We start from the raw sequence: 27,390 nt of genomic DNA on the forward strand, positions 1-27,390 counted from the left end.
TTTCAAGCCATGACAGACTTGTCACCCGTGGTATTTCAGGAGTTGATTACCAGCCGCAAGAAAATGAAAATTTTTTGGCACACATTTATCAGGTATTATTGTATATAATTTTTTATTGATGGATTTGCAACAGCAGCCATCTTGCACCCTGAAAGTTCTTTAGAAGTCTATAAAAATTTGGCATCAGTTACAGTGTGCAAGAATGAGAATAAACACTCAAGAAACAGTTAGCACTGGATATTTTCAGTGCACATTCTAACCCCAGGAAACAAAAGAACCATTTCTCCTGTGCTGCAGTTTGTCACCTTCCCAGCAGAGACTTGTAGATTTACACAGGAGGTGAAACAATCCCAATCCAATCTTAAAACATCTCAATCACTCGGCCTTTTTCCTTGACCCAACTTATCACTTATCCTCACAGATCACAGCAGTTTCACCAGGATGCTCTGTCTTCAATTTTTTTCCGAGCTGGCTCTCCCAGGAGCAGGGCTGTGCAGTGCTCCAAGGACCGAGCAATTTCATCAATTGTCCACTTGTCTTCCTGCAGGGCGTGTTCCTCCAGCGTGAACGGCCCCTGCTTGGTGCGGGTCAGCTCCTGCACTGTGGCACACGTGGAGAGCTCTGGAGCAAAGGAGGAAAGAGGGATTGGACAAAGTACACAGAAAAAAATTAAAAGTGTAACCCCTTCCAGTATTTTTGTCAGTAGCTTTTTACATTATTCTGCTTTGTTTGACAAGGAAGGTCATGAAGATCTATCACTCGTTTGTATCTTCTTAAATTTGACCCAAGGAAGTCCTTTGATTTCAACAGCTGTCCAGTGTAGTAAAGAGTTCAGAATCTGACAGAAAGCTGTCAAGAATTTTCCCAGATTTAGATCAGAATGAAAAGTGAGGAAATAATGTCATAAGATGTAAACAGAACATTCTGCATTCTCAAGTGACCATAAACTATTTTCCACACATTTTGAGGCCTTAGCACTTCTTACCCTCAAGACGAATTTTTAATATTTTTATCCTGTGCTGCCTATCAGGATAGCAGAAGCTAAGCTAAGGAAAAATAAAAAAAATATACACAAATGCTCTCCTATGTTAAATAAATACCAGCAGGACATAATTACATATCAAGAAGCTACAAAACATAACAGCAACAAGCGCTGACTTGTACATGAGTACACTAATATATTCTGTCCCATCTTTTCTGATGCAGGAAGGTTTTTATTTCATTTTCAATTTTTGAAAAGAAGCCAGCCGAGGACAGACTTTATCTTAGTTTGTCATTAAAGGGCTAAACATAAGCCAGTATGGCTCAGAAGGCAGTAACAGAAACTTGGACTTGCCTAAGCACAAATACCAACATTGAAATTCATAGGGTTATCCCACATTACTTGCCTTCCTGAAAATGTATCATTTAAAAAAAAAAAAGTTTGAAATGGATTATCTATTCTCCATCATGCAGTTTGATAGATACAGAGCACAAGACAAATAATCCTGTGGGAAAGCAAAACTATTCACAGTTCAGGCAAAGGAGAAAGAAAACACTCGAAAAATCATCACCAGTGTGGAAGTCTTTCCAGCAGATAGGGTTTATTATGTGCATGGTAATGCTCTGTGCAATCTGTTTTCAAAATGTGATGAATAATGTTTAAAAAGACACTATCTTTCTTCTTCTCATCCTTAATCTGAGTTAGCTTTAACACAAGGAAGAGGGGGAAGAAAGTCCCCCCCCCCTTGCCTTGCATTATCTTGCTCAGTGCTATTGCTTGCTCCATTTTTATCACCTGGCCCCCAAGGTCCTCTGGCAATTATTTAGCCATCATTCCCCCATGCCCCTAAGGAAATTATCTGAGTATATAAAAACAAGTGACAGCACTACAATTCTGCAAAATAACACACAGGTCTAGTTACTTGAGATACACCAAGTGACAAAATTTTTCCATAAACACACACTTGTTCCTTACATTGTCATGGGGGTTTTTTTCATGCCTACCTTTGCCAATGTCATTGACCAGGCTCCTGACATAGAAGCCACCACCACATTCAACATCTGGAATGTTAAAAGTGACATGGTAAATTGCCAGTGCCACGTGAAATCTACTTTACATAGAAGCCATGCCCCCACATAAATGTGAAAGCGTGCTAAGCAAACAACCCAGTGATAAAATATTTATAGGATGCGACATCAATTATTCATCCTGTAACATATGTGAGGGTGAAATTGCTAAGCTAGACAGGAGGGAAAGCAAATAAAATGGCAACTGTACTAAACCACCAGAATTTAAGTACCTGCTATGGTATGTTAAGAAATGCTTCAGTCCTATTCATTTTAATCATTTCAGGTTGATTCGTGTTTCTAATGATGAAAGCAAGTTACTTCAAGTATAGCCTAAACTGACTATCAATGCTTTTCAGATACTGCAGAGAGGCAGCTCCATTAAAATTTTAAAATTCACCTTTAACTTTCCCTGCTCTCTCAGCCCTCCCCTTCCCCCTCTCCCAGTGATCAGCTACTTGTCACCCAAGCATAAAGTAAGGGCTGAAGTCACACAGCACTGAGTTCTGTCACTCATACCTGCTCATCATAAAACATCTGGGCCATCACAGACTAGGGATCAACTGGGCAGACAGATCAATGCAAGGCATCATCTTGACCTTACAGTAGCATTAAACATTTACAAGAGTCTTTTTGGTTATTTATTGACATGCTTCTTAATGTACTACCCAAGGTTCTTTATGAACAACAGAAGGAAGGAAAGATTCTGCCTCCTCAACAAGAAAGGAGTCTGACAGTAACTGAAACTGGTCCTGGGAGAGATGCCAGCAGGTCTGGGCATCTGTGTGAAAGAATGGCAAAGTGAAGTAAGCAGACCTGAGAGAGGAATGAGCTGGAGGTTGCAAAATCATGGACAGATGCAAATAATACCCTGACCAGTCTCTCAGAATTTTCCCTCACTGAGAGATTAGATATAATCAGCTTAACTTAAAACCAAAATACCGTGCTTTTAATACAAAGTGAAAGTCTCTGCACATGGGCTCACACCAAAATAAGTAGCTGAGTGAAATGAAACCCATTTCACTCTCTTAGTCCCATTCTGAGTGTAAATAAACATTAACAAGCTGGGAGCATTGCTCTATGTAATAATCTTTGACCTTTACCCAGCGTGAACAGTGGTGGCTGGAACTGCTGGAGAGAAAGGCTGTACACTTTCACTAGCCGAGCAGGCTTTGCTTCCACTGCTTCCCCTCTCTTCATCAGAGTTGAAAGCCTTTCTCCATCCTTCTTCAAAGCAGAATAGCTGATCAGACAGAGCATGAAAATGTGTGTCATACGGTTGTAACAGAACAGGCTTCCCATTCTCCAGACCCTGGTAATAGTGTACTAGGGTAGCACACGTTTTACTACTCCCCAAGTGCTCACAAAAACCCACAAAAACCCAGCGAGTGCTATGAAATCTCTTGGACACAGAATCATCCCATTTGTCAGTAGCTGCATAAACCAGAAGACAAGAGATGGCCCTGTATTTCTCTCTTGCTGTACAGATTTAAAAGCATTTTATCACTCACTTTGCAGTTTATGAAATAAAAGGGTTTCCGTAAGGGTTACAACACTTGCAGCTGCCTCTAACATCCCGTGTCTCAGAAGTCAGCAGGGCATCATCCTCTGTTTCAGTGTGATGTTGAGCTGAGCATTGGGAGCCACTCAGGCAACCCCTGTAATCCTACACTGCAACTTTCCTTGTCCCACACCAGGGTCTTTCCTGAACAGCAGCTGCCATGTTCAAGGATGTTGAGGGAACCACTGAAATCAGAAACTGATTTCAGTGATTACATGGAACTTTATGCAAAGCTCCAACTTTGGTCACGACAGAAAGATGACCATAGAAAAATCCAAAAAGGATCTTGCTCACAGTATTAGGGAGCAATTTGAAACAGGTCACATGAAAGAGAGCACGTGAGGCATTACTGACCTTACAGGGCTCACACTGGAATCACAGTAAGTGACACATGGCAAACGCAAAGGAAAGCAGGTTAGCTTGAATCACCATAAAAGCCATCTGTCACAAGCTAAGTCATGCACACTGCCAACTACTACGGCTCACCTGACCAGAAGAAATTCGTTAAGCTACAGAAACTCAGTCATTCATCACTCATTCATACCCTAAGTTTTCAAAAAACTAATTCAAAGTCATTTAAAGCACTTCCACAGAGATGTCAGTAAGACTGGAAGACAGAAGACAAGCCCTGCAAAGCTGTTTAAGACTTTTGCTACTTCTATATTTACCCAAAACACCCACAGACTCCAGGTCACCATTTGTGCTGGATCTTCAAATGGGCATGACCTGCACTTGCAAATGTTAAACTCCTGACTGCCTGGCCTCTATCCTCTTGTCAAAATGTGTCTTACTACTTCTGAGAGAACTGACTTCTGTTGGCAAGTCCTGACAGCTGAACACAACTGTCAAGAGTGTCTGAATATCATGGAACTTACAGTGGGGGAACTTGCATGATGTCCCCTGTGAACTTTTGCAGAACATTTTCAAGATCTCCTTTTGTTACCTGGTCTGTGGAAAGAAAACAGTCAGTAGGTTAGCATTGATTATTCAGATGGCACTAATGGCATCAATCACATTCTGCAAGCAGATACAAGTAAGAGCTCTCTCTCTTCTGAATTTAGATGGGGTGAAAAACACCAAAGAAAAGAGATAAAAACCAGATTGCAGCCAGGAATGTGAATTATCACAAAAGGAGTGGAACAAACTGTCCAAGGTGATCAGAACAATCTGGATACTTTCAGAAGGGCAGAAATCCTTCTTAATGTTTTCTTTTGTAATTCTCCTCTTTTGAGGTTGCAAATTCATATTTCTTGGAAACTATATAAAAGCTACAACATCTGGAATGTTCTTATTTTTTTAAAAGCACCAAAAAGAATAAAATGCTCATCTAACCCAGGGAGCTTCTCTCTAAGAGAACCCAAGTGCAGGGAAAAATAACAGATTATTTGAGAACAAAACCACTGCTGTAGAAAAAGACTTTATATGAAACAACACATCAGAATTTCCCTGTCAAACAACTAACCTGCAATATCCTCTGGGGTATAGTTATATATTAAGTAAGGCAATTTTACTAAAAAAATTCTGTAAAAGAAAGACAGCTGGTTTAGGCAATGTACTTTCTTTTAAGAGTACACATAGACATCTGTCCCACTTTTACTAGAAGGCTATAACCTAAGTAGCTGATTGCACTGGTCTTCTGAAGCTCTGTTCAACAGAGATGACATTCATCCCTAATTTGTTTAGAGAGTGCAAACATAAGATCTGTTATCACAATGCACTTCAGTGCATTTCTAATGTCTAGGGTTTGACTAGCCCTGTTTCTCATAAGTTACATTTAATTAGTGTCATTCCTGCTAAGTCAACAGCATTCTGGAACATAAGCCAACCAAATTTATTCATTGAGCCTTTGTTGTATTTTGAAACAGACTTTTACTTGCAAACCTTGAAAGCCAGATGTATTTCATGCTGTAAGTAAAAAAGATGAGATTTCTTTCCACAGCAGCTCTGGGAGATGATCCTTTGGTTCCTCACTTCTCCAAAGCACACTTTGCAGCCTCAAGAGCAGAAGCTGTCCCTAGGCCCAAGCAGCTGTCCCAAGATGTGTCATTAACAGCAAGGTAGCAAGGCACAAGGCACAAAACTCTGAGATGCTGAGAGAGACCAATTTATATCACAACAGGGGGTAGGAACAACAAAACCAATTGTATGGTAACTCTGAATCTTCTGAAAAGTTTCTTACACCGTTATTTCAATCTTGTTTCTATTTAGCAACGTATCACAACAAAACTACATGGTGGAAAATCAGCATGGCAAGACCTGGCTCCATGACAGTGATCCCATCAGCCTTCTTGTGAACCCCAGGCTGCCCCAGGTTAAAATTTAGTATTTAAGATAAGCACAAGTGCCCCTTGGAGTTCTCCTTCCAATCTTCATGCCATGAACTGTATTTGTGGCCAGGGCATTTAATGAGACACCTGAGTTCAGTTCTGGCTTTGATCTCATAGTCCCTTGACTGAGAGGTTATATGTGGCCTCTGAGGCAACCTGTCTCAGGAGGAAAAAAAAATCCCCATGTGAAGAATGATGCATTATGCCATTAACAAACAAAAGCTGCGTTGTGTGTTATCAAAGTAAATATTTACAGAGGCATTTGCTAAGATCTGGTGTGCTTTTGAGCACTGGTGACTATCAACTGATTTTCCTGCTACAAAGGAAGGAAAATAAAGTCACCAAACCAAAAGGTGCCAACTGTGCCACAACCTCAAACAGCCTTCACTGAAAGGTGATTCTGTTCTGTGCTTGTTAAGAAACTACTCCAAAAGAGAACACAAGAATTATCTGTGACAGTGTACCAGAAGTTCAGCAAATGGCCTTAATTCAGTGTGACCCAGCACAAACTATTTGAAAACAGACAAGGAGAATCCTGAAAGGACTACACTTTACAAATTATTCAGGTAGCTCTATTAAACATATATTTCAGTATAATCATCAGAGACCTGAGAAAAGCTTCATTAATTTTGTCCTCCATGTCTGGATATAGCCTGTAGGCAGCCGAGAGGAAGTGGGTTTCAGAATGTACATTCCTGTACACAGTTACAAATATTAAAAAAGGGCTGCTAACAGAAATGTGCTCAAAAAAGCATCAGAGGAATACTAAATGCACTTGCTTCCAAAGCCAGCATCTGACAGCCTGGCAGCAGTATGAAACCATAACCTCACTTCACAGGGAAATACAAACTCCTTGTCTGGTAAGAAACAAAAAGCCACAAGAAGTTCAGAAAGGGTTAAAGGCCAGGAGCTCTCTTCAGTACATCCTGACATTGTGACTAACTGTACAGTTTGCTCCCTAAGCTGCTGTCTAGGGACACTTTGAGGACTAAAATGTAACACTTTCTTAGAGTTAATATAGCTGGCAACTTTCTGCAGGCACTTTCCTATGTTCCAACCAAGTCACTCAAGAAGAGTTTTATATATCTTGCAAACTGGTTTGGTGCCCTTTCTCTGCACTAAGGCCCAGTCCTGGATGATGCTGGCACTACAGGATTTATATTTCCCTGCTTTGCTTCTCCAGGGATCCTTGTAATTGTCAAAAGAAAACTGAAATTCAACTCAAACATCTGATTTGCCTTTTCTTGGAGTACCTGTTAGGGTTAGAAAATCGGGATGGTGGGTCAAAGAGAGTATCCTGAAGAAAACCAAACTGTTTTGGAGAAGACACTGGAAAAAGATGAGAAATACAAAACATGCAGGTACCATGGAGAGCAAAAAAGGAGTATCCATGCTCATTTCTTTCTGAAGAAATCACATCTGACTGATTTACACCAACATGGAAAGCAACTGAGAACAGTGTCACGAGCATTTCTTTCAGCTATCGCTTTCAGAAAAAGGAAACTGCACCCCAAATTGTACTGCCCTAGCAATGCCAATGCTGCTCTTCATGAGACCACGTGATGAACTGGATCATGCAACTGATCTCAGTTTAAAATGACAAGCAACTCAAAAAAAGGGAGTATTGTTAAGCCAAATCAGTTCCCAAGCACACAGTCTAACAGGAAGGTAAACCACCATAACAGAGGTGGGAACTGCTGTAACAGGAGCTGCCAGGGAGAAAAACACACACAAAAACAACACTAAATTCTGTCTGCAGTAAACAATACAGAATGAAAAAAGCAAAACTAGCATTTCAAGAAACAGATTTTTTATTTTTTTAATTAACTGACCATGGAAGTTGCGTCTATTTGAAATGGTATTTCACAGATTATATGTGAGCAAGGATCCCTGAATGCTTCTTAACGCAGCATAACCACAAAATTCCACTTTGAGAGGTACAGATAAATACCAAGAAAGTGAATCATCACTTCATTCAACCATCATGAAGTATCGACAACTCTAACACCATGTGGATGCTTAGGCCTCCAGAATCTTAGAGACTTAGAATTTGATCCTGAAGCATAAATAAATGATCCAATATCTCTGAATAACACTGCCTAGTAAATAACTCTATTTAGAATGTGGACAAGAGACTCACGCTTGCCTGCCTTATGAGAAAAGGAAAAATGCAAAAGAAAGGAGCTTGGGAGTGAGAAGTGAAATCCAGGCTATCTTTTTCATCATGCCATTAAAAAAAGATTATTTACTTCATGTACCTATTACCAGGTACAAAGAATGTCAGACTTGTAGAGTTGCTAAGCAACTGGTTACCTATTATTTTTTAATTTTTTTCCCCCAAGGTTGTGAAAGAACTAGTAACAAATACATTTACTGTGTTACTACACTGTTTCTAAGATGCCCAGCAAAGGCACAGTTAGGATGAGTTCTAAAGCCTAAAACCCTTGCACTGTGCTCTGTCAGTCAGAAAAATTCATTTATTAAAGATGCAAGCAAGACTAAGATCTGGAAAACAGCCATATGTAGAATGCAGTTTATGCCATCCTCATTAAATGTTAAGCAGTCTGTAGGTGAAGTGGTGTCCTAGAGGGAAGTTCCAAGTACTTTATTCCTCCACTGGCCTTAAAGGGTTTTACTGAGAGAGGACTCTTGGGACTACACTCTGAGAGAGGAAAATGTTACTGGACACAGCACGTCATTTGTCAGCCTGTCAGAGATTTAAAACGACACAGTCCTGCCCAATTCTATTTCCTTTCTCCTAATCTAATGCCTGGCTTGTTTTTTTTCCAGCAGAAATGAACACTTGCATTGGACATAACTGCATGAAGCTGGTTTCAATTATACGAGCACTGAAGATGAAGATGAAATAATCTTAGTTTAATTTCACATTTAAACTTAATTCAGAGTCCCAAACATCTTTTCCGCTTTCCTATGACAGAGACCACTTATGCCTTCAAATTACATCAAGTGTATAGATACATAAATTTATGCTTACCATAAGGCTTTTCTTCAGTTACTTTTCCTGTAGCATCTAATGTATCAGTAGCCTTGCCCAGCATTCCAATGGCAGTGTACTTCTGGGAAGGAACAGGAGAGATTACTGAGTCATGTCTTTGAGGCTGTTTCTTCGGAATTTTTTTTTATCTTAAAAAAAATAAGAAAAAAGACTGCAACTACCAATTACTTCAAATCAGAACAGGAAGAATACTGCCTATGTGGTCAATCCAGCAACTTTGGGCAAGCAAAAGTCAAGATGAAAAGACACGGAATCAAACAAAAGGTATATTCTGTATTGCATGTGCCTGTGATTTTGGTTTTAGAAACCCAAGGAAAAAGCAACATGGAATCTAATTTTTACTATAAATGCATCAATACCATAAAGAAAATAATAGGGTAGTAACATCAAAGTCTCTGTGGGGTGTCATATGTCACGGTTGAAGCAAGGCACAGAGAAGTACCTTTCACAGACAATTTTTCTGTTCCTTTGCACATTAAAAAAAGACACAAAGAGCTTCACTTGTGAAAGCAAAACGCCCACTGCCAAGACAAAGCATTACAATGGTTCTGCCATGAAATGCAGGGATATGTCTGAAGCTGCAGTTTTGAACTCCTGGCAGCTGGTAAGAACCTTGTGACCAGCACAAGGAGTTCAAGATCATTGAGTAACATCTCTGTTCATTGTGAGTTCTCTGAGTATTTGTTTTTGGGTTTTTCAGGGTTCTTCTCTAGAAAATTCTTCAGTGTGTGTGTCTGTAGTCTGCAAGAAGGAATCAACCTGACCCCAGGACAGTAGCTTTTGCCCTTACTGCATTTCACCTGATGCCCTCCTTTACCACGTTTCCACCCTAAGAACTGCCATGCTCTGAGCACACAGCACAACCTGCTGAAGCTGACAGAGGCTTCCCTGAACCTGCTGCTCCATGACTTGTCACAGGCTGCCAACACACCAAGGCTCACTCTGTAATGTGAGTCTGAGCCAGGTTCAGGGATACCATCAGGCATTACATGGATGGTTTAACCCACTGCCTATCCCATTCCAGTCCCCTCAGCTTCCCTATGGTAAATTCAGAGGCCTTCAAATAAAGCCTGGCAGACAAAAATCGAAGTGTTCCCCTATTTCCCAGTAAGGTTCCAGTGAACCTACTCCTAGCTGAACTAATACAAATCTGAGGATGTATCTTTTAGAAGCAGGCTGACCAAACTCTACTGGAACACATCCAAACAGGCATAAACACTAACATTTTACTCTGAGATGCAATGCATCCTGCTTCGTGTACTTGCAAAGTACAAACAAGCTCAAGTAATAACAGTGTAGGCATATAAATCACACCCACACCACTGGACTAGTGAGACATGCCTTGATTTTGTTCCATGTGACAACCTGCCACTTCAATGTATTTCTTCAAGCAACTGCTGCAAAATGGAAGCAGCAGAAATAGTCAGACAAAAGGCAGTAGAGTGCAGACTTTAACATAAAAATAACTGCATTCTTTGCTTATTTCATGTGCTAGGTTGGGCTGTGAATACAGAGAATTTTCTTCATAGTAGCTAGTATGAGACTATGCTTTGGATTTACGCTGAAAAGAGTGTTGATAACTCAAATGTTTCCATTACACTTATTAAAATGCCTTTATCACAACCCATGAGTTTTACCTTTTCTCTGGTTCTGTCCCCATCCCCCTCCAAAGAGTGAGCAAACAGCTGTGTGGTGTTTCAGCTGCCTGCCAGGTTCAACCACAACACCACATTAGCACTACGTTTGCCCCAAATATTGCAGATGTCTGATAACTCTGCAAAATTGGGTATTTTAAAATTAAATTCTTCAAGTTTACACACTTCTGGAATGCATTAAAAAAGAAAGAAAGAATGGATGAATGCTGCTCCACAACAAATATTTAAATAAACTTTAAGATGTATTATCTTTTACTACTATATTAGCTGTTAGGACCATAAAATTCACTGCTTTCTGAGACGTTTAATGATCTGGCTCTGAACATTTAATAGCATTGTCAGAAAGACACTATTCAGCACCTATCCTAAAGGTGAATAAAAGCATGTGAGTAGATCATCATTATCTTAAGCATGATGAATGATCATTGCAGTTCAGTAAAATCCTAAACCTGAAAATTTGAAAACTCATACTCTGTCTTCTGATGCTTCCAAATCAAAATACTCATACTACTTCTGTTTAAATTATTTCCTTTCCTTTAATTCTGGTTCTGGTTATCTTGCTTTAAGCTGTCTGTTACAATAACATATTGTATTTGACCAGCCAGCAATAGAGAGATAATGCCTCATCTGCTAATATGTAAACACAAACTGCATGAACAATACAATCCAAATCACATTTCACCTCCAATTTCTGCAAAAGGAGCAAAAGATTTTGCAGTTTGTAAGAAGAACATCCTTAAATATTAGCCACAAATCCCCATTCCTTACAGGAGCCTTTAAAGAGTCACAAAACACTCAACCCAGCAATGCAATAATCCACAAAGAAGGCTATAACAGGTCAGGAAATTAAGAATTACAGTTGGTTTATGGTCAGTCTCTGGAGTGCCCTTGGCTATCTACAATTTTATATCATAATTCTTACTTGCCACTGAATAGGGTTTACTTCTTCCCCTTTGGTAGGGTGCAGAACCTAGAGGTTGTAGAAGATAATATGAGAGTCCAGAATTATTTGTGTCAAAATTCAGCATTACCACTCTTTAGACTCTCACTCACACTGCCCTCAGAAGTACCCAATGGGTTCTGAGTCATTTAATAAGTGTTCAGTGACCTTTTCTCACCTGTGTTGGCAATCATTTATTTCTCCCAGTTTTCTGAAATACATCTAGGGGCATTCTCCCTGTACCCTCAAAATACAAATCACTGCAGGAACACAGACAGCAACTACTCACAATACTCTCTGCCTTCAACCCACTCAACCCAAAACAAAAAAAGCAAGGTAGTAGGTGTTGCAGGCAGTGGCAAAGCCCGACAAGTGCATACTGTGACAGGAAGCATCCCTATATTGCAGCTCCTCAGAGAGTGACCTGCCAGGCAACAGCCCCTACCTACATCCTTGCCACTCTACTCATCTCAAGAAACCTTTAAAGATTAAAAGCAGCACCTCAACTTCGCTATGGGATTGCACAACATGCAAGTGCAGCACATTAAAAGCTGAGATCCAGAGTTCCCAGTCACGACTTGCAAGTGCTGCAGCATCATGCATTAATTCCAACACAGAATGGTGGGCTGGTCCCAAAGCAGAGCCTCACAACTGTACAACAGTACCCTGAGGACAAACAGACCTTTTCAAAACTATCCTGCATTAGGGGATGGCTGTGTCTCTCAGCTGCTCAGAAAACCATTTTATTGAAAAAAAGAAAGCCATTATGGCAAGTGAAACAAAAGGCAGCCAAGTGACCAGAAGCCCTTGAGTATAAACAGCTCCACTGTTCCCAGCAGCAAGGAGACAGCCTGAAGATGATACTTTACAGTGACAATCCACTGCACTCTGTCAATGATAATGCACAAACTCTGTCACATACACTGGGGATGTGCTGGATGCAACCCCCACAAGACCAGGCACAGAGTGAAATGTTTGGGTCGTCGTGCATGTGCATCATACCCAGAAAGAAACAGGCCATAAAAAGCCTGCACTGGATGAAAAATAGGATTACAGGAATCTATAAGAAACAAACTGCAAACCTCTAATAAATCTCACACGTCTTGGGAAGAGGAATTTTGTTTTAGTGTCACAACCACAGGGCACAGTCAACATTCTCAAATAATAAACCATATGTTTACCATAATATTTTCAGTCAGAGAATAGCTATTATTTGGCTTTTTTATTTTCATACCCAGTTTCAGAGAAGTCCTTAGACTAACACAGAAAGAAGATCCATAAAAAAAGAGAGAATAAAGGCAAGACTTTATCAGCATGCATATTTAAGGGGAAGAGGAGGAGGAGGAAGAATCCCCTCTCATTTCAGGGCCTGCACAGCCAGCAGAGTTCCCAGCTCTGCACAACCCCACCCTGGGGAGGCTCTGGGAGGCTGAAGCCCCTGGGCTGACTGCCAGGCATGTCTGCCCCACTTATCAGTGCAAATGCCAGACAGACCATGCAACAGAGCTTCTCAGTTTTAACTGTTGAGACATCAAGGTTTTATTTGGAAAGAAGCCAGAGACTTGAAATCTTAAATTATAATGCATTTTAAAAGCTTCTTCATACATGGAGAAGCAACACTTCAGAAGAGCTAGACAGAAACACAAGTAATTACGAAACAAGGTCACCAGTAGCTGTCAGGAAGATTTTAAGATGGTTCCCACTACAAGAATTTCCCAGGCAAGCAAGCTCTCTGGAAGAGGCAGTTCATAAGAGTTCATCCAGGGATGACCCATTTTCCAATCACAGCAGCAACTGAACACAGAAGTGTAAAAGGAAAACAAACAAATTAAGGCTACAATCCCCTGTGCAAGAGACTGAAAGCTGGGAAAGAAGTCATATTCAAGAGAAACAGAAGTTCAATTTATGTAAACTGATGTCTGCAAGTGGCTAACAAGTTTGAACATAAACAAACATAAAACAAGTGCTCTAGAGAACCTGATGGAAATCAGGGGGAGCACGCAGCAGGCAAGCGCTGATCAGAATTAGTGCTCCTGTGCCAAAGCCATTTCCTCTGCACTTACAGATCTATACACTTAGGTCACTGAGACAGTGAAGAGGCCTTCAGCTCTCAGTTTTGTAATGATTTTCAGTTTGTGTTCAATGATTTTTAAAGCACAAACAGCCAGTTCTGGATTTAATATTTACAGAACTTATTTTGCTGTTTGTATAACATTAAGCAGCTACCAGTGGTTTTCAGTATGCTAATCATCCACCAAAACAGAGGAGTGCATGAGGTAGACAAATAAGCTGGAAAAAACCCCAAAGGTTGCCATAGTTTCAATTATTTTCCAAAACAAAGCACTCTCACTAAGCAGATTCCAATATATTAAAAGCACAGAGCCCTAATCTCTTAAAAGCACGTTGCACAGAGGGCAAAATAAAGACTTCAGGATAAGGGAGGGGTTTCATGTTTTACAATAGAGCAAATTCAAAATTATCAAACACCAAACATGACCTTCTGATATATATAAACATTTACAACTCCTCTACCATTCATTTTTTTCTCCTAAAAGAAAAAGCTGACTTTGTGCTAAGCCTGCACTAAATTGCATTTACTGCTAGATGCTGTAATTGTACTGTCACTGCTGAAGAACTATCTGATCTTTACTTCGTGGACTAACAGGATTTTCTGATCTCTTATGTCAGCTTATTTTAATGAGCTCAAACATTAGGGGATGACTAGATTTTTCACATGAAGGAAGGACTAGAACCCCCTCTAATAGGAACCCAACAGAAGATACTTTGCCTGTACCTCAGAGAAGCTTTAAGATGTTAGCTAAAAACGGCACCAAATTTAAATTCTGGAGTGAGAAGCAGTGCAGGAAAGGGGGCAGGTGGAAGAACAATGCCAACAGGAACAGGAACACTGAATCACCTGAGGCAGCACCAAGCCACACATCACCTACAAACACAGTGCAGGCTCACAACATCCAACAGGGGATGAAGGCTAATGTACAAAGTGGCTGTTTGAAAACCAGTTTCTTTATGCAAACCTTTCTGGCAACTGCTCTCTGTGCAAACCTCCCTCGCTCACCAAAAGATCTCAAGTTGGCTCTTAAATGTCACCCTCAGCTTTAATATTTGTTCCATCATTCTGTCCTCTAGTACCCATATCACAGATAAACCAAAATAAAGAAAGATGACCTCCAAATTCTATCTGGGCAACAGAATTTTAAGAAAATATGTAATTCTCTGTCCAGAAATAGAAGACAGTCCTTCCAGAAGGGTAAGACTTCATAGCTACATAGCAAATCACAGATAATGAATGCATAAAAGCCTTTGGCTGAATTCAGATGCATTGCTAAGGCCAAGATGCAGCAAATTCTAAAAGGCAGTGCTAAGAGCATCTCCCAATTACTAGAAATGAACACCAGGGAAAACAGTGTAGAATGGCTCATCTAAATTGGTTATCATCCTTTTTATTTTCTGTTATTTTTAAGAAGAATAAGAAAAAAGCCTTGCCCTGTTGCAGCCTTGATTTTATTAATGAGTCCAAGCAAGAACTGCACATGAAGCACAGCCATATGCACAATTATAGAAAGGTCAAGATAGAAGAAAGCACCACTGACCTCGTGAATGGAAGAACAGAAAAATCACACCAGAATATGCTCTTAAAATATTTGGCATTTGGGGAGGAAAGAGCAGCACAATAAGGAGGAGGCGCAGTCTCCTCAAGATTTTCAACAGTTTAAAAAAGAGTGTGAATATTAATAGAGCATGAAGCTGAGCTATTAATAGATTAGGCCTCTGGGGTGAGCATAAAAGAGACTTGAGCACTACACAGCATCTTAGGCCAGCTTACTAATAGTATCAGGATAGTACAGACAGTCTCCTGCAGTACAGGATGTATCTATGCTATTCAACGGCTTCTTCTTCTTTTACAACTTTGTTTTAGGGTTCATATTGGGCAGGGCAGAAAAGATATTAAAATCAGCCTCTTCTCCTATGATTTGTTACCAAAAAAAAGAAGATTAAAAAAATGTATCATACATTCTGCAGTAATGGGTAATTAAAGATGTTGATGGTAAGGCCATTTCATTCCTCTTAATTTTAGCCCTTCCCAATTCCTGTATCCCCCACTGTGCAGGCTTAGCACTCTCTCAGTGCAACTTGTTTTGCACAGACACCACTTCAAGTTCTGCTAACACCTTCCACACATTCTCAAAACACATCAAAAATTCATTCATGCGTTTTCCCAGCCCTCCTTTTATGTAAGCATTTTCCTTTTGACAAAATAAGGCAAACAATCACATTGTCTTCAGCGTGATTTCACAAACTGACACTGATCTCTAGTTAATATATGGAGGCATTTGGGGAACAAGAAATTCATTGTCAATAAGGTAAAATAACACACAAGACAGAAACCAAATTTGCATACACAACAATGGGTCTCTGAACCAATCTCCTCTGCTCTAGAGAGCTCATGGAATTACAGTACAAAGTCCTGGTTCTGCAAAAACCTTCTCAGGTGCCAGCAGTGGTTAAAAAACCCTCACCAAACTATTATAGAAATTCCTAGATGTAGCTGTTAAAGGCTACAGACATTAAGTAGGGCAACTTTTAACAATAGATATCTTTGCACTGTGTTGTGCAAACATGAGGGAGTATTCCTTGAATGTTTGCACAATAAGGTAACAAATACCAGGGAACAGAAATGTCAAGACTTCTCTGTTCTATACCTATATTTCAGGCATGTAATATACTTCCTCAAAATGGTAACTAAATGGGTGAAATTAAGCAAACAGTACGTGTCAGGAAGAATTCACCCAGCCAGTCTACAAGGGCTGAAACACACCCATCTGTCCATGGGTTAACACTTCTCATAAAACAATCACTCTATCTCCAATCTGCCAGTCCTGTTCCTCAAGGAAAACCCATAAAACATCTTTCAAAACAAGTCTGAGAACTAAAATTCATAACTCCACGGGGTTCAAAAAAACCCATGGACTCAATAGAGATATTGGATTTCAGGCACACTGTGATGTTATCTCACATTAACCCCTGCATGTGCCACAACATACCATCTACCAGGCTCTCTCCTTCCCCTAGGAGAAAACCTTATCATCCCCTTCCTCCCTCTTCTACCTCCCTTGTAAGGAAACAACTCCTTTGGGCTTGAACAAAGGCAAAGCTACAATCCATTTTCTTTAAATGGGCAGGTCACATTCTGCTCTTTGTTTGTTACCTCTCCTATCTCACTACAAAAAGAAATTCTGTCAGATCCTTGGTTACTCTGGATGGGATACCATGAACAAAGAGGTGTGAGAAGGTAAACCTGTGCCATAAACCACAGAGTGAAAAATGACAAGGTCCTGCAGATGAAAAATTTCTGAGGGAAAAGGCTGAAGAGCAAACAAAACACTTTTACTTGGATTCCTCCAAGACAAATATAGCTGAATATGCTAATACTGGAATTTGAAAGCAAAAGCAGATGAACACAAGCAAGAAGACTTAAAGAATCATCAAGCAAGCAGCAACAATGCTCCTTGCCTTGTGCCTGGGAGCTTGGCTGATCCATTGTGAACAAATCCCTGTTGCTCCACTCAGGACACAAAACTGTTTTCCTAATGTATTTTATTAAAGCAGGTAATAACATATAGCCTATCTTTGTGGAGCACTCTTGGGGTATTACCCATGTAACTGCTTGCCCACACAGAATTGTTTCCATCCCACACTCACAAGCATTACCTACTTTTTAGTTCAGAAGTGATCTAAAAGATACCTGTTCCACTAAGCTCTGAAATCTGAAATATGCTTAGTTTTAAAATCCATGGCTTCTATTTTAGATCTGAGAGAGGGCTTGCATATCCAAACACCTATTTTTTTGTACTATAACAACTAGTCTAATAAAATTATTACCACTACCCAAAAATCCTGCCCTTCTAAGACAATGTTAAAAATTTGAGAATCTGAAAAAGAAAACAGAACACATCCCTACGCACTGTATGAATAAAAGGACTCCAAAAGAAAGCACAATGAAGCACAGAGCTCAGCTGGTGATACCCTAGAGAAATTTTCAAGACTTAAAGTAAGTGCACACACCAAGAGAATCCTTTGAAAGGAAAGTCAACTCAATTTTCTTGCACTTGCAACTCAAAAATGAACTGGAGCACAAACATTGAAATACACTGAAAAGAAAAAGCAAGAAACCAGCACAGTGAGGCTATTTAAAATGAAAATTAGAATTTCCAAAGAAATAGCACTTACACCATCATAGTGTGCATGTCAATGTGCAAACACACAAATGCTGGCAGAAGAATACAGGTCTCAGAGATGCCGAGTTCTTACAAGGCTCCTGAAAACAGACAGATAGAGGAAATAAATCTACTGCAGCTTCCACCAAGAAGGGTCCAGAGGGAGCCCCACTGAATTACTGGACACCAAAAAGTCCACATGGGGCTTTGGTGTCTAACGAGCTGAAAACAAACAAAGTCACAAGTAAAGGCTTCATTAGTTCTGCTCCTTATACAACCACTGGATGTGCTTTATAATGTACTATTAATTCACTGAACTCAGTGCCAAATGATGGAAGCACAGGACTTAATTAAAAAAAATGAATTAATGGAGAAAGCTTAAAGTTTGAGAAGTTAAGGGATAGAAGTAAAACCTCAATTTTTAGGACAGTAAAATAATCACAGGAGTTAAAGAAATAACCTTGTTTCTGGACACTTTGTTCTGCAGGATCTGATGCCCTCCAGAGAAACAATTTTGCAATACATGAACTTTAGTCCCAGCATCACACTGCAAAAAGTAATTTATTTACATGTCTCAGAAGTTCTGCTAGGTGATCTGAACCAAATTCCTGCTCAAACAAGCCCTCTCTCACACCATACATGTGTGACTGGCAAGATTTAAAACCTAATCACTGATCTAGCACTCATCTTTTATCCAGGATTCCCAAGAACACGAATTTTAACTATTATATGAAATGAAAGTTGTCACATGTCAGGTCACAGATGTATCTTCATTCTGCCCATAACTTCTTTTTCCTTTTCTAGGCTTTGAGAACACTTGGAGTTTGGGTTTTACTCTACCCAGAGATGTGGTGGTATTTTTGATAGCTTTATACTGGAGAAGCCACAACTTTCGAGATTAAATTTCCTATTTTAACCAGTCATTGCCCAAGCTTGCTCCCCCAGTGCAAAGTACTCAGGTAATTTCCTTCACACGGAGCACTTGGGGAGGTATTTAGTATGTGGGCCATGACAAGAAGTTGCATCCTCAGATAAAACTAATATATCCCAAGTTTCCCACTCATGCAGAGGCAGTGGTTGCAAGGACAGTTTAATGGATGGCCAAGCTCTTCATTCACACTAGTATGACTAAAACAATCTTAGGCTGAACTCAGGTGCTATGTCACTGAAAAATAAGCAAATTAAGCCTAGAACTAAGTCTGAAAGTTTCAGTTACTCATAAAGGCTGTATGTGCTGGGAGACATCTCCTCCCAATGGAAAGTATTAGATTAATGAAGAATTTCATTGCTTAGTGCTCATCGTTTTTTTGTTCTCTGATTTCCCTCATTGCTTCTGTGTAACAGCACATCATCTACAATTCTGGTAGATGAGAAGTTTTAAACATGATTACCACTTTAGAAACTATGCTACCATTTTCTAAACTATTTCTCCCCCAAAAAAACGTTTCTACATTGTTTGAGACAGACAGGTCATACCTAAAACTGAATTGTTCAGAAACAATTTACCATAATAAATATTGGTCTACTCTCATCATGTTAATTTTACTGGTGAAGCATGAAATATTTTCTCATTCTACTCTCTTTATTTTGTCAACATGGTAAAAAAAATCTTTAAAAATACTGAAGTGCAAAAAGTCTTAACAAGACCAAGTGCAAGTCCCAGAACAAGAAGAAAAAGTGATTCTCCTATGGAACATTTATTAAATGCTCAGTACTTAAATTCCAGATCCAAGAGCATCCAGCTTCTCCCTCTCACTTGGAACATTTGAAAGAACAAAATGCTAACAAACAAAAGCAAAGCCAGCTTGTACCTATTTTTTTTTTCTGGACAAATATTAAGAATTCCATGAGAAATCTGGAACACTAAGCAGGTATTGCCCTTGGCTGCACATTTCTGTTTGTCTTGAGTTAATTCCTAAGGAGGTCAAACCAATTAAGAACTCAATTTACACGTCAAGAGTAACACTCCTTGCAGAATGTGTGTGAGCTGCACACCAAAGAATAATGCTCAGAGCTGCCACACTGAGTCAGGAAAGTTTCACACAATGTTTGGGGAAAAGTCAGAGCCAGTCCAATTCCTGGCAGAGTCACCATATGGAGTTTATTGCAGTACCATACATTTTGGCCACTCCACATAGCTCTGCTGCCAGCAATGATAGACTGAACTGTTTCTTTACAAGATGCATTCCTAGAAGCAAACAGTAAATCCTGACCAGAGAGGGTCAGACAGCTCCTCTGAATCTTTATAATAACAAAAGGAACAAAAGAAAAACATCACATTTCAACAAACACTTTAGCATTCAAAATAGTGGGAAAAAGATTATGTAAGAGTAAAAATTCCAAGCACATGGCGTGGAAAGCAAAAAGATACTAAAACCTATTTAGTCATGAATTCATCTCTTGATACATTATGAGATGCTGTTGTCAGTGTGGTCAAAAATCCAACAGGCAGACATCCATGAGAAAGCCTACAACTTCCTTAAGCCTCACAAATTATTGCATGCCTAATTTACTGAAGTACAAATAGAGACTAGGAAGGCACAGACAGGAAAGGCTCCAAATAAATGCTGCAGATTCCACACCTGGCAAAGATGTCAGGTACCTCACACTCTCCTCCACAGGAGAACACAGGAACAGCTGCAGTGGAGGAGCTGCTGAGCTCTGTAAAGATGTATTTTTGCCTCACTGAACCAAGTGCCCACACCCACGTAAGGCCAGGGATGATCTCCCTGGGGTGGGTGGCTCACCAGGCTGCCCCCACTGCACATTCTCTCCTCCCTTGCCCCTCAGGAGCAGCCCTAAGGCCCTGGGAGCCAAGAGGGCTCAGCTCTGGAAAAAGGTTTGGCTGGATAACCCTGTAATTTGCTACAGCACTTCACAGTGAAGTCCTCAAGTAACCTGAGCATAACCTCCTCTGTCAAAAAGGCTCAAAGTCCTTCATCCATCACAGCTGTTTCCACTGTGAACCTCAGCTTCAGAGCTAATTCGATTGCTTTACGTGTTTTTAAATCAACAATTTACACATTTAGCTGGGATGACTTAATTTAGCTGAAGTAAATCTATATGACTTCTTTTAACTTTAAAGTTCTTTCAAAGGAGGTGTCAGGTGGTAACTGCTTACATTTCCACTGTAAATCCAGCTGTTTACTGCAGGTTTCAAAACACAAATGCCTCTGGAATGCACTCATATAAACTAAATGCAAACCCATTACAGCCAGTGCAGAGACTGGCACTGCCTACTGTGAGTTTTGGATCAGATTCTACAGCTACGTCCTTTTATCCTGGTTGTTTTCTTTTCTGTGCAATTATTTGCCTCTGAGTTGAACTGAAGGTTGTCAATCGAATTCTACCTTTAAGCTATCAGTTCAGCAGCTGCAAAAGACCTGAAGTGCTCAGACTAGAAGAGAATGGGAAAAATGGCAGAATAGAATGCATTATTGACTTTTGCTGTGTTTCAGATGAAATTTGGAAGGCTTAATTGATTTCTACATCTGTCATTCTTATCTAAACTTCTCATGTAAAAATAATGTCTAAATACCCAGGATTTGACTTGTGAGGAAGGAACATTACTCTTGGGAGTACTTGCACTTTTTTTTGTATGTAACACCTACAGTCTGGGGGGGGGGTCACCAAAGTAAAATTAACACAGTAAAACTAATCAAAACCAGCAATTTTTTAGCAAGATTTTTATCTGTCAAGGCTCTGGTCTGGATTCTCTCATGCAGCCACAGGGCTTTTGCTACCTTTGGCTTCTCACATGTGTCTATTGATGTGTTTGTAGAGCATCCCTCTACAGCAGCAGCAGCAATGCAATCCAAAACACTCTAAATTCCAAAAAGTGCCTCGTAAGGCCTCATGGTATTTAAGAACACAGAAAAGAAACAAAGACCATCTGTTACTTCAAGATGAATAACAATGAAGTTATCTACACATTAGGAAAATTACCAAAAATTGAACTGTCATCCACAACTACACCTCCAAAACATCAGTTTCAATGACATCTTCATTAGTTTTTATTTTTCTTTTAGTACACTAAATAGTATAGAAATCTTCCTGTAAAATGGTAATTTGGTATTTATTAACATTTCGTAGAAAACTGAGACAAACAAAGTTTTTTAAATAACCAGGCTGGACATTAAAGTCTGAGTAGCACATTTCTGACTAACTGCAAAAAGAAGCTGAAGAATGCATCTGAGCTAAACATGCAGCATGGCTGACAGATTTGTATGTTGGTTCAGCTCTTCTCTGACAGAAAAAATAAAAACCAGCAAACAAAACCCCCAACTAATACAAGTCATTTAGCATTCCTTACCTTGGAACCTGCCAACATAGTTCCCAGCATTTTTGTTCCTTTTCCAATACCAACCACTGCAAAGACAGAAAAAGAAATGCTACTTCAAAACAGCCCTGCAGTTCTCTTTCTCAACACCATTCAATACTAAATATTATGCTAGTCAGAAACTCAGCCTTCCATGCTCTGTTAGCATATGAAGAGAGTCAACTTTTGAGAAAGCATCTCTGATGTTCAAACAACACAGAACTAATGAAAGGAAAAAAAGCCTAAAGCAAAAGATAAATAACCTTCATCTACTGTTGAAATACTTTAATTCAACACATACATTTATTTATCTTTTAATTACCAAAGAAATGGAGAGTGCAATTAACACAGCCTCTGGTTTGATGAAGGCTATGGCTCACCAATAATGAATGAAGACTTCATTGTAACCAAATAGTTCTTTTAAAGGTTGATAGTGACCGAGAGTCAAACAGCTAAGACAGCACAATGGAAGTGTTTATCAGACTTGCAGGAAGTAAAATAATCAAAAGGTCCAACTGCCTATTACTGTAAATGTACAGATTACTGCTACTTCAATCTTAACACCAGTATTCTAAAAAACAGTAATCAGTCAGCTTTTCACAAAAGAAAGAACCAGAAAAAGAGCTCTATTTTATATTTTATTTTAAAGCTTTTTACAAGGTGCTTTCCTTTAAAATGCCTTCCTATTGATTTTTTCCACCTAGAACAATCCAAAGAAAATTTTAGAAGGAAATTACTTTTGTGTACAACTCATGGAATGTGTAACAGCTTATGTACTTTATTTTAATAAAACCAGAGGAGTTAAGGGAGCTTTCAGGAAATCAGCTTCATGCTAATCAAGAGACAGGAACAAAAACATCCAACTGAAAATGAACTTTGGAAAAAACCTTTTTGTTACTTGTGTTCTAAAGCTTCTCTATTTTTATGCTCTGAGACTCGTTGGATTCCTCCTTGTTCTCAATTACTACTTCTCTTATTCCTGAGGGGTTTTAGCCACACATGACCTTGTGCTTGTGCTTTTATGTACCTTCAGTTCAACCTGTTCCTGTTATTTGCCAGATAGGAAAGAGCAGCAAGAAGGCTGAGAAAAGGAGATAAGCACACAGATAAGACTTTCTAACCAAGCACTTTTCTTGCAACATGATGACATAACTGACACTTCAACAGCTGAGCTGAAATTTGCTGAAGACTGTCAAGAGATTCAACAGAGTAATTTTAAAGAGACATTGAATGCATTTGTGAACAAGATACTAACAATTTTCTCCATTAATCATCACCTTATGGAGAATGTGTGTTATTGAACAGTGACATAAACCTCACTTGAGAGACTATATTGAATGTAAAAAGATTTAACTGAACCTTTTTTTATACTTTTTCATGTTGTCTTCTACTGTGGAAGCATAATTCATTACTGCCATATAAAAATAAGCCAAATAATATTCCCATTATACAGCAAGATACAGCAAGCTGGACCCACAGCCCTGGAATAACACCAAAAGAAGATATTCACCAAGACTTGACCTTGCCTTTCTCCCACATGCCATAGACCACTGACCTCTGCCTCCAAGGCCCCTTCCTCATCTACATTTGCTGTAGGAGAAGAAATATAAAGGCATGTTTTCTGATAAAGAGCACTGCTCAGTTATTGGCAGTACACCTGGCACACTAAGCAGGATTCTGCAACAATTAATTCCCATGAATAAAGTTACAGACATGCAGTACATAAGACCTGGGAGACATTTAGAAAATGTAATACTTCTAACATGCTCCTGTCCATGAGGAAGGAAAGCTTTCTGCTCCACCACTCCATCCTGAAAAGCAGCACACAGATTCTGAATAACTTCTCTTGTGTCCTTCCTTCTCTCCTCATTACCTTACCTGAATGTCCAAGAAATCTGGACACATTCCCTTTCCCACTCCTCTCCAGTTTTGTCCCTTCCAATCTAGCTACCATTGATTTTCCCCTTGTGGTTTGTATGGCAGTGGAATAAAAGATCCTATGCCTTTTTTCAATCCATTCACAGCTAATTAAGGTGATGTGCTTCTCTATCCATACCAAGCACATCAAGCCCAAATACTTTTTGTCATGCCATAGAAGCAGGCTTTGGAGACTGCTGCAGAACAGCTGGAGAAGCAATTAAAAAAGCACGAGTGATTTTGCTTTTCCTATGGATCAATGCTGTTGACTTTGCACAATGAGAAGCAGCATGCTCAAAGGGAACACCTGTGTGAAAGGAAAACGTCTCCTCCAGGAATGCACACTGAATTCTCTAGTGAGAGGCCACAGAGCACAGGAAATTCAAACCAAACCAGGTAGTGCTCCATTCTAACCCAAGAATGTCACATTTTGCCACCTTCACAAGCGACAATTACCAGCTACAGACTGGCAACACTCGTCAACCAACGTCCCCTTGAAGCTGAATTCTTCCTGAGAGAAGTAATTCATGAAAACTCAGAGCATTTACTTTCAGTGTATACTCAGAGTTGTACCTGTTTATTTTCAACAGCCAAAATCTATTGCTGTTATTTTTCCAAGCCAAGGAGAGCCACAAGGTTATGATTTGAGCAAGCTGTAGTCTGTGTGTTACTTATCAATAAAACTGCTGGTGACAAAGCATGATGTGGGAATAATCACACCCACAGCTGAGGTTTTAACACCAGCAATTGACACATCCTGTTACTTAACAAAACAAAACAAAAAAATTCAATACATGGATTGCTGTCAAAACTGAAGGACAAAATATCTTTGAAGACTCTTCTTTCTGAAGCAAGACAGGACAGGTGCCTAAAACTTCTTCTCTGCTGAGCTTCAAGAAAAGCAGCAGCTGAATTGTTCTTATATATCTTTCTTTTGCTAAGTATTAGCAGCCCTAAAGGCTCCCTCAAAATCCCAGAATAGCATTACTTTGAGACAAAATAATTCAACAGATTATGATGACTATAAATCCCCAGTTTAAGTCAAAAAAGCCATCAGTTTCTCAGGTACTTTACAATTCATTACAAAAGAGTTTGTATTTTCCCACATGTAATAACCCAGAAGTTATTTCAGGATTTGGAAGAGGGGAGAGAAGGCAGGAAGAAAGAATACTTCCTTCTGTTAAAAACATGTTACATGCATGTAGAAGTATACACACAGGAAATTTAAACCCAGACTGTTCTTCCACAGTAATCTGTCCTTCCCCCAGAACCTGCCACGTGTATCCCAAATTGCTCCTCCACCTGACTTCATGCAGGCATGAAAATGTTTCCTGAAATCATATTTTGATGACTATAATTATGTTTTTCATTACCCAGAACTCCTGTGGCTGCACTGTCCAAAGTTCCTCCATGTCCAATTTTCAAAACCTGATTTCTTTTGTTCCCGTTTGTTTGCACACCAGCTTCTGCAAATAGAAATTGAAAGGAAGCAGCATAAAATAACCTCAGAATATAGGAAAAATGCCATGTATTTCCAGACTGCTAAAGGAAATAAAAATCAAATATTTAAACTATTAATTAGCAGTGCAGAAATTACTGTACTCCAGAAGACAAATTATTAACTTAGATTTACTCCCAACCTCAAGCCATTTGCAAGGTATTTTCACTTACATTCTAACGAAGTCTCACATACTGTTACAAACAGATTTTTGGAAAGTATTGGTAGCAAACCTGTGAAATTTCATTAACAAAGCATGGAAGAACCAGCAGCAGACTTCCCAAAACATCTATTATACACAAATGTTACGCTACATAAGCTGAGCCAATTCTTGATGTATTGTCAGTGTCCCAACCCAGCAAACTTCCTATAGAGCTGTTGACTCCAGGAATTTTGCAGAGTCCAATAATATTTATTAATATTAAATATGACAAATGGTCTCAGCTCCCTTATCCATATCTATTATCTCTGCATTCAGGGAAACTGATTATTTCTTCCATACAAGGTGTGTGCCTACACGACAGGTCACTACAGAGTAAAATCAGGCCAAGCACTCACTAGTCTGAAAGTATGTTCTCACTTCATCAGCAAGTGCCCAAAAGCCCAGAGTAGATGATCAAGTCCCCATATCCATTACAAAAAGAAACTAAGCCATAGTCAGTCACACCCTTGCAATGATCTCCCTTTTTTCCCCTCTAATATCTGACATAGACTTCCCTGTACTCAGAATGTTAAGTTTCTGCAGACTGTGTCCAGGACTTTACAACTTTTTGAAACATTGGTTTTCAGTCCTTTGGTGATATTTTTTTAATGGCTACAGGCAGTGGGACTGCAGCAGAACATCCTGCCAGTGCTGCAGAGATGCTGCTGACACCCATTCGGGCAGATGGGCACACGCTGTCCCTGGAGCCTGCCCACAGCCTGGGATCCCCTGGGTGTGCTCCTCACTGGAGCATCCTGCTGGGCCAAATCTCATCCCCACCCAACCCCAGGCTCAGGTCCTGCTGTACCTGGGGCGCCTGTCACAAGCGGCACGCGGTGAATGTGCTGTCACAGGTCACCGCGCACCGTGATCAACACTGGCTCAGGCTGGGACGGTCTTTCCTTAAAGGCCTCCGAGGACACAACTCCAGCACCTCCCTGCGCCGCCCATCCCAAAGCCCACCCTCCCTGTGAATAAACCCCTCCTGATGCCCAACCCGAACCTCCCCTGACGCAGCGAGCCAGATTACCCAGCAATGGCTCCATTCTCCAAGGCGGGCCACGCCACGGCTACCAACTACTACCAAAACAAACAAGCGAAAAACCCACAAAGAGAAACTAAACCCCACTTATGCTTCGCTTTTCCGAACGCTGGGCAGACGGTGAAGCGCTCAGCCGGGAGTTGTATCTCCGCACCCCAAGGAGCGCACACACCGGCCCCCAGCCCACAGCCGCGCCGGGCAAGGGCACTCCCGGCCCGAGCTCTCCGCATGTGGCGGCCCGGCCGCCGCCGCTCACCTGCCAGCAGCCTCTCCTTGAGCAGGTTGAGCACGGCGGCCGAGGTGGGTCCCTTGGGCTTGCGGACGGCGAAGAGCCCGCTGAGGGAGAAGAGCTTGTCGGCCGCGCGGCCCAGCGCGGCGCCGCCCGCCTCCCCCGCCATGCTGCCGGCAGCGCGCCCGGCGGGCGGGACGGGAGGGAGGAGCGGCCGTGAGGGACAGCGCTGAGGTCGCTTAGGGAACCGCCGGCGAGGGCATCGCCGGATGTTTAGTGCGAAAACGAAACAAAATTCTGTGCTGAAACCTGAAATCGATCGGTCTAAACCAAAAACCAACCCCAGAAATATCTGGAGGCGGCAGACAGAGAGCGATTTGCAGGCGTCCCTAGGGGAGTT

The 27,390-nt window shown here is 40.4% G+C and overlaps 1 protein-coding gene across 1 annotated transcript; it reads right to left on the reverse strand.

The window, feature by feature from the left end:
* Positions 1 to 93: 93 nt before the first annotated feature.
* Positions 94 to 27,161, reverse strand: TRUB1 (TruB pseudouridine synthase family member 1). Its single transcript, XM_066323530.1, is given in 9 exon segments — positions 94 to 462; positions 464 to 621; positions 1,987 to 2,043; positions 3,153 to 3,292; positions 4,486 to 4,558; positions 8,933 to 9,014; positions 22,097 to 22,152; positions 25,393 to 25,485; positions 27,018 to 27,161. Coding segments are annotated over 9 exon segments (858 nt in total). The 5' UTR covers positions 27,160 to 27,161; the 3' UTR covers positions 94 to 405.
* Between the last annotated feature and the right edge of the window lie 229 nt (positions 27,162 to 27,390).

This window comes from Sylvia atricapilla, chromosome 8 (assembly GCF_009819655.1).
Source record: "Sylvia atricapilla isolate bSylAtr1 chromosome 8, bSylAtr1.pri, whole genome shotgun sequence".
NCBI classification, from domain to species: Eukaryota; Metazoa; Chordata; class Aves; order Passeriformes; family Sylviidae; genus Sylvia; species Sylvia atricapilla.